The sequence below is a fragment of the Mesitornis unicolor genome, unplaced genomic scaffold (assembly GCF_000695765.1).
Source record: "Mesitornis unicolor isolate BGI_N332 unplaced genomic scaffold, ASM69576v1 scaffold2363, whole genome shotgun sequence".
Lineage (NCBI taxonomy): Eukaryota > Metazoa > Chordata > Aves > Mesitornithiformes > Mesitornithidae > Mesitornis > Mesitornis unicolor.
Window position 1 is genome coordinate 3,714 of NW_010172378.1, and position 11,829 is coordinate 15,542.

General features: G+C 42.1%; 1 protein-coding gene across 1 annotated transcript in view; it reads right to left on the reverse strand.

The window, feature by feature from the left end:
* Positions 1-5,839: 5,839 nt before the first annotated feature.
* Positions 5,840-11,829, reverse strand: part of LOC104537454 (alpha-2,8-sialyltransferase 8E-like) — an 11,337-nt gene continuing 5,347 nt past the window's right edge. The window contains exons 6-8 of the mRNA XM_010180349.1: positions 11,441-11,498; positions 6,838-6,930; positions 5,840-6,308 (exon numbers count right to left, since the gene is read on the reverse strand). Of these exons, the coding sequence (XP_010178651.1) occupies positions 5,840-6,308; positions 6,838-6,930; positions 11,441-11,498 (620 nt within the window). The remainder of the gene's footprint in view (positions 6,309-6,837; positions 6,931-11,440; positions 11,499-11,829) is intronic.

Below are 11,829 nucleotides of genomic sequence, written 5' to 3' on the forward strand. Positions count from 1 at the left end.
ACTCCCAGGCACTGTCAGAGACAGACTGTGGTGAAACATCTCTGTAATTCACTCTGGCTTTTTATTGAGTCTTTCTCAGAGGAAAAGCTGCAAATGCCACTAAGGAAAATGATGGATATTGAAGTCTCTCAGAAATGAACCATTCTTTGCTTGCTTGCTTAGCTGAGCAATTTGCAATGTGGTAGACATCAGTTATATCATCCAGTGCCAATTTGTTGTGATTTACACTACAACGATGAAATGTTTTGCATAGATGAGTCTGAAAAGATGAAAAGTGCCCAAATCTGGAAGGGAGAGACAGTCACAACATTTCTGCTTCCAGATAAGTTTGTTCTTTCTGCACACCATTAAAAACACAATATTGCTACTGCACCATATCTACAATATTTTTTAAAAATGTATCCGAAAATGTGTGATTAAGAAACAAGAGGCTGCTCTTCCTGCCCATGATCAGGGCCCGTTTCTGGATGCTTGCTCTGATGTACACCAAACTTTCCACAGACTTTTGGAAAAGACCCTAAGCATAAACACTGACTCCTTTATTCCTAAAACCTCAGCTCACTGCAGAATTTCCTGGGAAATTTGGCCCTTTGGGACTGTCAAATTTCTGTTTCTCTGTATGCAAGTGAGACAGGGGAATGTGGCATATGCACCCACCCTACTAAAGACCTGAGAAAGACCCAACAAAAGCAGTGCTAAAGTTTCTGGCCCTGGTGGCGCCAGGACTGCCTCCCCCCTCACAGCTCATGTCTGGTCCACACAGTGGGGGTCAAAGGCGGGAAAGTTGGGGTCCTCAGCCAATAGGGGGTGACACGACCATGTATTGACCACAGATCAGATTCGACCAGGGTATAAATGGGGCCCCGTCAGAGGACTCATTTGAGTCAGTCCTCCTCGGAGCAGCGGGTCTGCAGTCGGGGACTCTCCCCTTGAGTTGGGACGCCACTTAAGGTAACTTCTCGAGATTGAGAGCCCTCCCTATTTGGTGAGTGAGTGAGTGCACATTTTGGATCATTTGGCCAAAAACTTAAGAATTCTTAACTCAGCTGTGTCTGGTACTATTCCCAACCAGCATATCGAACCTGTATTTGTTGAATGTCAGTGGGATGTTGTTTTGGTGAATGAAGTTTTGTCTGCTTAATTTCAATTGCAGATTAAAGCTTGTTTGAGTTCATTATCTGTGTGCGTGTAGCCATTTTGGTGTGATTCCGTGACAGGGAAAGGACCATTTTCAGTACCCAAGCTTGTCCTCTCTACAGTCAGAGCTTTGCTAACAAGACACCAGGCCTCAGAAGATTAAACAAAAAAAAACAACAAAAAAACCAAGTTCCCTCTTGCTCCATGTCTCTGTGTTTTATCCACCCCGCTTTCCTTCACATGCAAATCAGAGATTGCTCCTTCCTGCCATGCCAAGCCGTCAAGGCAGTCCACCCACATAGCTCCGTCACCACCAGTGTTTTTGCCTTCAAGGTCTGAGCAACATTTCTACTGGTTCACCGAATCCCCACAGAGTGGACTATTCTTAGAGTTTATTTCCTTCCTTCTTCTACATCTAACCATCCCAAGTGAACATCACCTTTAATTTATCATCAGTAGAGAACTAGGGGAGCTACTCCTGGCCATTGCAAGCTGTGAAGCCTCATCTATCACGGCTGTCACGTTACTCCACAGCACATCACTTTTCCAGGTGATTATGGCCTGCAATGCTTCTCCTCCTTGAGAAGGAGATGCCACAGCACGGCTTTCCCTTTGCAATTCATGAGCTGGCTTTGACAACTCAGTTGCAATCACTGAAAATATGCTAAGATATTATAATGGCCCTATCACCATTTAATCTGTTCTGTCCAACAGCAATGTTGAATTTCATAAATAAAAAGCAAAGGAGGATAAAATATTTCAACTAAATACTTCCTTCCCTTTGAAGAACGCACTGGCCAATTCATAAGCCTCCTCTGTTGACCTGACAATGAAGGAGAAGCAGACTGAAGTAACCACTCATCCATACTCAGGCAAAATAAGGAGTAAGGGCTCTAGGTACCAGCTTCAGTGTCATTCCTGTCATCGTAAAGCTTAATGCACAGAAAGATGGCCAACCCACCCGATCACATTGCTCTCTAAATAACACTTTCATTACAGCACTTCATGTATTGGGTTTTCTGTGAGGGGTTTTGGTTTAGTTTTTGGTAGTGGGGGAGGGCTATGGAGATAGCCCTGTAAGAAGCTACCTGAAAAGCTCCCCCAGACCTACCTCTGACCAGGGCCAAGCCAATCAGCACCCCTGTGAATTCATGTATTTAAGGGGGTTACAGCACGCTCTCTCTCTCTCTCTCTGACGCCGGCCTCAACCAGCACGGCCTCGGCCCCAATTTAAGCTTAAGCCCTGCTGCAGTTTCAGCCCAAAAGAGAGAGCCGAGAACTCTTCAGAACAATCAGGAGGGACCTGCAGCAGAGAAAGGAGAGGGACCTGAGGAGAACAACTTTAAAAAACACCAAGGTTGGTTGAAGGAAGAAAGGAGAGGGGGGAGGAGGAAGGCGCAAAGCTGAGGTTCCCCCTGCAACCCGTGGCAAGAGCGCAGGTCGACCTGCCTGCAGCCTGTGGAGTTCACTGGTGGGACAGAGCCACATGAGCAAGTGGCTGGCCCTGAAGAAGCCGTGACTCCAGGCAGGGTGTGCTGGAGCAGTTTGTGTGGCGACTGTGGGCAGACCCACATTGGAGCTTTGTGGACCTGGGCTGAAGCAGTTTTGTGCGTGAGGGAAACTGCAGCTGTGTGCAGACCCACATTGGACTTTTGTGGACATACTTTTTTTATATCTCTTGTGGGAAGGGCGCCATGTGGCAGAGAGAAAGGCTGGGAGGAGTCCTCCCCTACCCCCTAGAAGAGGAGCGGCAGAGACTACATAACATGAACTGACTGCAACCCCCACTCCCTTCCCCCACTGTGCCCCTGGGTGAAAGGTGGGAGGTGAGGAAACCGGGAACAAAAGCTGAGCCCGGGAAGAAAGGAGGGGTGGGGGGTAGGTGTTTGACTTTAAGATCTGGTTGTATCTCTCACTGTTCTACTCTGATGTTGTTGGTAACAAATTAATTTTGTTTGTTTGTTTTTCTCCTTATGATGAGTCTGTCTTTTGCCCATGACCATTAAGTGGTGTTGGGAAGCCCTCCCAGTCCTTATTTTGACTAGCCTCTTTCTGGGGCATCATGGTGCTCAGTTATGCACTGGGCCTGAACCACGACACTTCATTATCAAAGCCCTTTTGCACATAATTTTACAAACCACAGCAAAGACAAAGATCTCTTTTGCATATTAAATGAAGGAAACCATTTCAGCTAAGTTCATTCTTAGCACGCTGTGGCTAGCCGATACGAACTGGTGCTCACTAACGCAGTATAACTCTAAGGTCAAAAGGACAACACAAATATATAAAGCTTAAGCACAGATCCAACACCTACTCCTGGCTGGTATTTCCCAAATGAGCTCTGACACCTTTATTAAGAATCTGGGCTGCTTTAAAAATGATCGGGACTTCTGGAGTTTAGTGTAAAGTTAAGGAAATAATACATTCTCACCTATCGTCCAGGTCAGTTTGAAATGGTGACCACTGTGCTTCACTTCCTTTTCAATAATTTTATTTCTAGTGTGAGCAATTTCCACAGCACTCAGCATAGAACAGAGGCTTTTAAAAGAAGCTTTGTGCATTCATGCATTACAAAATCAAAATCCAAGTCCAGATTTGGATTTAAACTCTCTCCCTCCAAAAAAAAAAAAGTATCCCTCATCTAGAGTTAGCACTTTAAACTCCCAATCCTTGATCAAAGATCTTGTAATCTAAGACAATACAAGGCACTGGACAACAGCCCAAGTGCTTCAGTCTAAGTGACGTGTGGATACAAAGCAGACCCCACAATCCGTAAGATTGTAAAGTAGGTATGTTTATTCACCGGTGGGCAGCAAGGTAGAGCTTTCTTAAAACCTTGTGCACCGAGTGCCGCTGCTCGCCGAGGTTATATGCGGTAAAATGTTAGATATACATAAGATTTCCCAATACGCCTATACATATGCATGACCTATCCCCGCTTCGTATTAAGATTAGTTCCAGGAAGTCATTTCCATAAACTCCTCCTAACTGCGCTTGCGCAGTACCTTCTGGTGGTCATGCTGGAGAACCTTTTTCCGTGACCGCTAGTAACCCTTGCTTGTGCGCAGACTCAGTTGTTCTCTGGTTCTTGCTCAATCCGGGGGGTCGGGTTTAGCCGGTTCTTGAGACCACTCTCTGGTTCTTATCAGCAACTCAAGACTTCAATTAGCAGCGCATTTAGTAAGTGATAAGTAATACAATGCTTTCCAAGATTTCTTTAATCCCTTTTTCATTAGAATTTATACAATGAAACTCTGTTCATTTAACTATGCCAGCACAGCTGAAACAGTAAACCTCACCCTCCCGTGTGCCCAGTCATACTAGTTTGAAAGGACTATACCAGCTGCCTACTACACCACAGTTCAGCAGCCAAAATAAACTCCGGTAATACGTGATATCCTCTGTGCATCGGGATTTTGACAATTTAGCTCTATCAGGTGAAAAATTAAGCTGGGCACAACTGACAGTTACATTGATAACTTCTTAAAGCCTACACCAGTCCCTTTATTATCCTAATAATATTCTCAACATACAAAAATGCAATGTAAAGACATCTGACATCTTGAGATGCATACTTTTAAATAAGCATCATAATCCAAGCCACAAAGTATCTTCACTGCATTTAACTTCATTTCCAGCCAGTAATTATCACAGATACGTGACGGTATTTAACTCGACCTACACAACAGTGACTCAACATTCAGATACCCTTACAAAGTCTTTAACAAAAATCAAAGAGGAAATGCCTTTTTCAACCTTATGCTGTGATATTTGAACTAAAAAAAAAACCAACCTCAGAAGATATAACTACGTAATCTCCTTGCTATTCAGTCCACGAAAAGCTCGCAGAAGTGTGAAGGAGCATGTTTCTTCAATAAGGACTCCAACCTGAAGCTATGGTCACTGTAGGAAGAAGTACGCATTGCTCATGCATTAGCTAGAAGGAAAGCATTACAGGCAATGAGAAAGAAAACATGATCAGCAGAGGAGATCAGAGATATAAGAAGGAAGAAGAAAGAAACTCTAAAACAATTGCACGCTATGATCGACACAGTTACCTGTTGCTCTGAATGGGAGTTTAACATTCTTTCCTATCCTGGCTGAAAAATTCAATAAAGTAGCCTTGTTTATTTCTGTCACATCCATCTGCTATTTTTCACCAATACTTTGTGACATGACAGAACAAAGACCTCAAGTTATATACTCCCTCTTAAAACTATAATGCTAAAGAGGATTTTCAAAAGCCCAAATGCAAGACAACAGTGCTTTCAATAAAAACTGGCAATGCCCCAAGGTACTTGATTCAGAAACCTATGTAAAGTCATAAAGTCTACACTAAAATTCTTCACCACTGATTCTCCTCAAAAGTTTGGTGCTTTTCTTCATAGTGAAATGATAACTACATTAAATGTGCTCTGTTTATCCCTAAAAAAATCTTTTGGAAATGTGCTTCTTATCTGACTTGCTTTCCATGGTTGTGTATATCCTGGGACAGAGGAGTTTTCCTTCTTCCACACTGTTACAAACCCAACTCTGCTAGCAGGAAAGATGCTGGTATCCTAGATCTTATGGGATGCAATGCCTTGAGGAAATTTATATCAAACAATTATTGCATAATCTCAGGGTGTAATAAAACCTCCTACACCATACACAGGCATTGAGTTCCTGTAACACTTTTGCATCAGAGGAAGAAGTGTCCCTGTCAACAACAGCTACAGGTCCCTGTGTGAACCCGCAGGATCCCCTTGCTGTGTGTGTGGAGGAAGTTGAAGATTTCTGAGGGCACAGAATGAAAACCAAGGCAAGGTTTCACATTGTCATAGTAGTGGTGAGTTATAAAAATCCCTGAGGGGTTCATGGGGAAGATCCAAAAGCCAAAAAGTTGGACCTCTTTGCAGAGCTCCAGGGCAGCAGTCACCAGGATCAGTCCAGTGCTAATCCGCTTGGCCCGGACCCCTTGACCGAACCAGTAGCGCAAGATGTTGATGAGATAGTGGAGATGAAAGTAATAAATGGCTTGTTGAGATTCAAAATCATCCAGGACGTATTTGACCCGTATTGAAACGTCCATGTTGTGAGTATTGTAGAAAGCTAGCAGCAGCACAGAAGCATTCTCGTAGACCTGGAGCACATCGTAGAAGGGTTTCCTCCATTTTTCCAGCTTATGGAATCTAAAGAGAAAAGGATGTGAGGGATGGTCATACCAGCACAGACCCAACAGACAAGAAACCTCCAACGGACTTTTACTGAAACATTGCAGATACAGGCATAATTGAAATGTATGAAATGTAGGGCAAAAATGCAGGGGATAAAAAAAATTTACATTTTCTCTCCTCTTTTGGCAATACATTCATTAAATAGTGGACAAACTTTGTAGACATTTCTGATCGTGTATCGCTTCTCATTTTATTATGAGAAGTGTGCATTTTTTCCAATGTTTGGTGTCCTGGTTTTAGCTGTATAGTGCACTGTGCAGTGCAGAACTGTATAAAAAGTAGCAATTACCAAAGTAGAGAAAAAACATTTCTCAAGTGACTAACTGTAACGTTTAAAAGAAATCCACAATGCAAGAAAATTATTTTATGTTGGTCAAGAAACGAAACAGCTTCCCCCAGCAAGCAAGGAATGCAGGAATTTGCCCCATGGTCCCAAACCTGTCAGCAAGGTGGCATTAAGAAAATAAAAAAAAACAGAAATGACCTCTCAGTAATTATACTGGGATTGACAGTCACAATGTCCGTCTTTACCCCAACGTCCATAAAGTATTTCTCAGATATAGGAGGCAAATTGCATCTATAAAGGAAAGATATTAGTAAGAAAGTTAAACAATTCCTTGCACCTTTTCAAGACAAGAAAGTAGGATTGATTTAAGCATTTCTTCCGACCAACAAATCTAGAAAGAGCCTGAGAATTTAAAATTATATGAAACATTCTGATGCCCAAACTATGCACTGAAGTAACAAGTACCTAGGGGCTGAATGAAGAGCTCTCTTCTTCCCCAAGTCTGTCAGAGCTGACCCCTTTTTGCAGATGTAGCCAATGTTCACTCATTTTGCTTCATTAATAGTTCAGCTAACCTTGGCAGTTTAGGATGAGAAATGGGATGAAGCCTCAAGGACTATCAGCCTACAAAATCAAAACCTTCCTCAGCAACAGCTGAGCTGTTTTCAATAATTAATAGATAAACTATATCAATAACATTGCTTTTAACCCAAGAGAATTTAAGAGAAATGCTTCACAAGAGAGAAATCAGTCCAGTCCTAATTAATCCAAAAACATAATCTTCCCTTTATGTGCATCTCACAGCGCAGTGCAAAAGCAGCAATTCTGACTCTACAGATTCACTAGAGGATGTCAAAGCTATTAGGCGCAAACTTTTGAAGATTTGCAAACCTTGACTTTTCTCAGCCTCTAATCACCTTGGCCTTGACCTGCATTCATCATCTCAAAAATTTAGAGCATCCCTCAAGAGATGCTGAAGTTACTGAAATACACACATGCGTCACTTCCATAGGAAACCCAGCTATAAAAGCCATGAAGATCTGCAAGCTACAATAAAAGCCAATACTGTTAAGAGCTCCACATCTCAAAAATACTGCTGTGCCTAATTCCCAAAGATCTCCATATTTTTGAAGATCAGGGCTGAAAAGGAGAAAACCATGAAGGCATTTATGGTCAGCAGTGCTCAGTGTTTTCACAATACTACAGTTCAGCTCCCATCATAATTTCTCAGTCACTGGGAGAGGGCAAGTGGAGGAGCAGAGAAAAAAAAAATCCTTCAAAGTCCTTCTCAGACTCAGGAGGTTCACATCTACCTCCCAGAGAGTCCCTCTTTAATCAGATCAGAGAATTTTTTTTTAGCCACCTCATCCTTCTCATGGGCAATATTATTTTCAGCATTTTTCTCTGCTAAGTCTTGAAAAGTCCTTCTGAAGTCCTCTAGCATCCTCAGTTCCACCTAGCATTAGGCACTGTACTCATTAGATTATTTTTGAAAAAGTTTTTCAAATATTCAGCTTCAATATTTTCAAACAGTAAACTCCCACCAGGATTAAAGAAGTGTGGATGCAGACATGCAGTAGCAAGAACTTCTCTTGCTTCTCTCTTGTCCTGTGTGAAACTTTTCCCTCTCACAGAAGCTATCAGTAGTGTTATTGTAAACTAAGAACATCTGCGAATTGTTTATGGTATAGTAGAAAAATATTCTCAGGATGGATGTTTTAGTATTTCAGCCAATCACCCCAGGCGGGGTGGCTGACCTCTTGACCAATTAGGCTATGAAGAAAAAAGTCTATAAAAGAGTTGTTAAATAATTAAATAAATCACTATTGCTGCACCATTCCTGCCTGCCGGATCTCTCTCTTCTCCCCTCTACTACTGCGGGATACGGCGATAAAGAAGACTGAATTTGTTGAAAGTGATAATTCCTTATAAAAACTATACAATCTGCATAAACTATAGTTTTGTCATAGGACTCCAAATATTCCTCCCTGCAAAGAGAGTAGACACAACTCTTAAGTGCACTCAATGTTTCATTGCACATCTCCTCTCTTGCCAGTAGATGGTGATAGACAATAACAACAAGTAAATTAAATTCTCGAGTGTGTACTTTACATTTTCTATTGTAATATAATTAATTGCTATCAAAGTTTATTTCATAAAAAAAAATCTTGGTTGCATCCTGCTGGTCACAAGCTTCCTGACAATAAAGGATTTTCCTGGGTGTCCTGAAAGTATCACTGAATGATAGCAGTGCTCCACAGGCACTTTTTGAAGTGTTTTGAAGGATTGTTTTGTTGGTGACCAAGATGATGATTCCTAATAGTTTGGTGAACTTGTGTCAGACTGGAAAGCAGATGTTTTCAGGCCTGATCTTAAATACAACCTTTACTTTAAAGTTGATGTCAGCAGACCTTAAGATCTTAAGCACCAGCATGTCTTTGTGCATAATGCTGGTCCCATGAGTTTTGGAGGGGTTTTTTTTTGCACTAGTACCAATGTACTTATATTTCAGTTCTACTTAAGCCTCCATTTAATTAGTTACTGGTCCCAAAAGGAACTCAATTTCTAAGTTCTCACATGTCACCTCCATGTGTAACGTACCTTTCATTTCAACCATATGGATAGCTGAGACCCAGTACCATAGGAGGGAATCTACAATAACTATTTAAAGTATATAGGGTACAGTAGATTTTTAAGCAGCAAATTAGGTGAAGCTTGGACTGTTTCACAGGTAAGGCAATAGTTTTCTATAATGTGGGCACAAGAGGCAGACACAAGGGTTCTGAAATTAATGAATAGTGAAGGTAGGACCAGTAAAATTTTATTTCCCATTTGATGCCAAATTAAATTAAGAATGCAATGAGCTAAATTCTCACCTAATTTTTGCTAGGATGAAATCAGAGTGATTAATTGATTTAGGCTATTCTAAACTGACAGCAACATACCCAAGATCAGTAAACAGGTCAATAGACATATAGAGATTACTTTTTTGCTACAGAACAAGTCATGAATGTCTGAGTTAGCTGTCATATGCCGTGACCTGGGAAAAGAGCTTAACAGGATTTAGAGAGTTATTAGTCATGCATATGAGTAATTGTGGTTGGTTGCCTTGTCTGGATGCTAGGTGCCCAACAAAGCAGCTCTATCACTCCCCTTCTCAGGTGGGCAGGGGATGAAAAATATAACAAAAACCTGTGGGTTGAGATAAAGACAGGGAGATCACTCAGCAATTACCATCATGGGCAAATCAGACTCGACTTGAGAAAAAATAATTTAATGTATTATCAATCAAATCAGAGTGGGATAATGAGAAATAAAAACTAAATCTTAAAACATCTTCCCCCCACCCTCCCTTCTTTCCAGGCTCAACTCCACTCCCAATTTTCTCTATGTCCTCCCCGCCAAGCAGTGCAGAGGGACTGGGAATGGTGGTTACAGTCAGTTCATCACATGATGTCTCTGCTGCTCCTTTCTCCTCAGGGGGGCGACTCCTCACACTCTTCCCCTGATCCAGCACAGAGTCCCTCTCATGGGAGAGTCCTCCAAAAACTTCCCCAATATGAGTCCTTCTCATGGGCTGTAGTTCTTCATGAACTGCTCTAGTGCGAGTCCCTTCCACGAGGTGCAGTCCTTCAGGAACACACTGCTCCAGCATGGGTCACCCCCATGGGTGTCACAAGTCCTGCCATCAAACCTGCTCCAGCATGGGCTTTTTTTCCCCACAGATTTACAGATCCTGCCAGGAGCCTGCTCGAGCACAATGGGCTTCCCACAAGGTCACAGCCTCTTTCAGGACATCTGCTCCACCATTAACCTCGACGGGCTACAGGAGTACAGCCTGCCTCACCATGGTCTTCATCATGGGCTGCAGGGGAATCTCTGCTCCAGCCCATCTCCTCCTCCTTTCTTCACTGACCTTGGTGTCTGCAGAATTGTTTCTCTCATGTATTCTCACTCCTCTTTCCAGCACAGGAACATTTTTCCCCCATTTCTTAAATATGTGATCACAGAGGTGCTACCACCATCACTGATTGGCTTGACTTTAGCCAGTGGCAGGGATGTCTTGGAGCCAGCTGGCATTGGCTCTATTGGACACTGGGAAAGCTTCTGACAGCTTCTCACAGAAGCCACCCCTGTAGACCATTCAAACTTTGCCATGCAAATACCATACAACAATTTAAAAAAAAATAATCTTTCCCATATATAAAGGATTATAAAAGTGCTACTAAACTCTGTTATCCAGGGATGCAAGTCATGGGACATCCCAGTCTGTGCAAAACCTGGATAACTCCACATATGGTGGGAAGCACAATATGAAGACACTCAACCTTCAAAGTTATTCAGGCATCTCTGCACACCCAGTAGTCTACAGTACTGATTACTGTAACTCATTTTATCCAGCACTTGAGCTCTGCACCACTTCAGAAACATACCTCTGAGGCAAGTGGGCTGCACAGCATGCAGTTGTTAACACCTGGCCAAGCTGCTTGTCACACAGTAGTTGTACCTCCACGGAAGGATAAATTTACAACCTGAGTAACAGGGGACGTCCTAAATGAGGACATCAGACTTTGTCAGTAAGTCAATGATTAACCACATGGAGTTAGGGAGAAATAATTCCTCAAAGCATAATTTTAAAATAAATACTATATAGTGAGGGTTGGTTTTTTTTAAATATCACTTTTTGTGCAAGAAGCAGACTTGATATGGCCAGTGTGACAAATCTCATGTTTCCTTGTGAGACAGAATAGCTTTGCAATCCTTTGACATTAAAAGAGGAAAAATGGAAAATGGTGATTACTGAAACACAAAGTCTGCACTGTCAATCTCCCGGTCACATCCACTGTTCTTCAGAATTCCTACTGTCGTGGTTTAGGGCTGAGCCGGCCACTAAATCCTGGACAGATGCTCTCTATTAATCCTTCTCCCCTCCCCAGAAGGGAAGAGAAAAGAGAAAAAGGGAGAGAGACTTTATGGATTTGAAAATAAAGCTTACAGATTTAATAAAACAATAATACTACAGGATAATAATGTAAATAGAAAAATAATGAAATATATACAAATATGTACAAATATATACAAAACCTATATAAAATCCTCCCCCCAATGACGTATACATCACCACAGGCTCTGCAGAGCCAGGCACTGGAAAAGTCCCAGACCAAACTCAGCAGCAGGTGGGAGCATGAA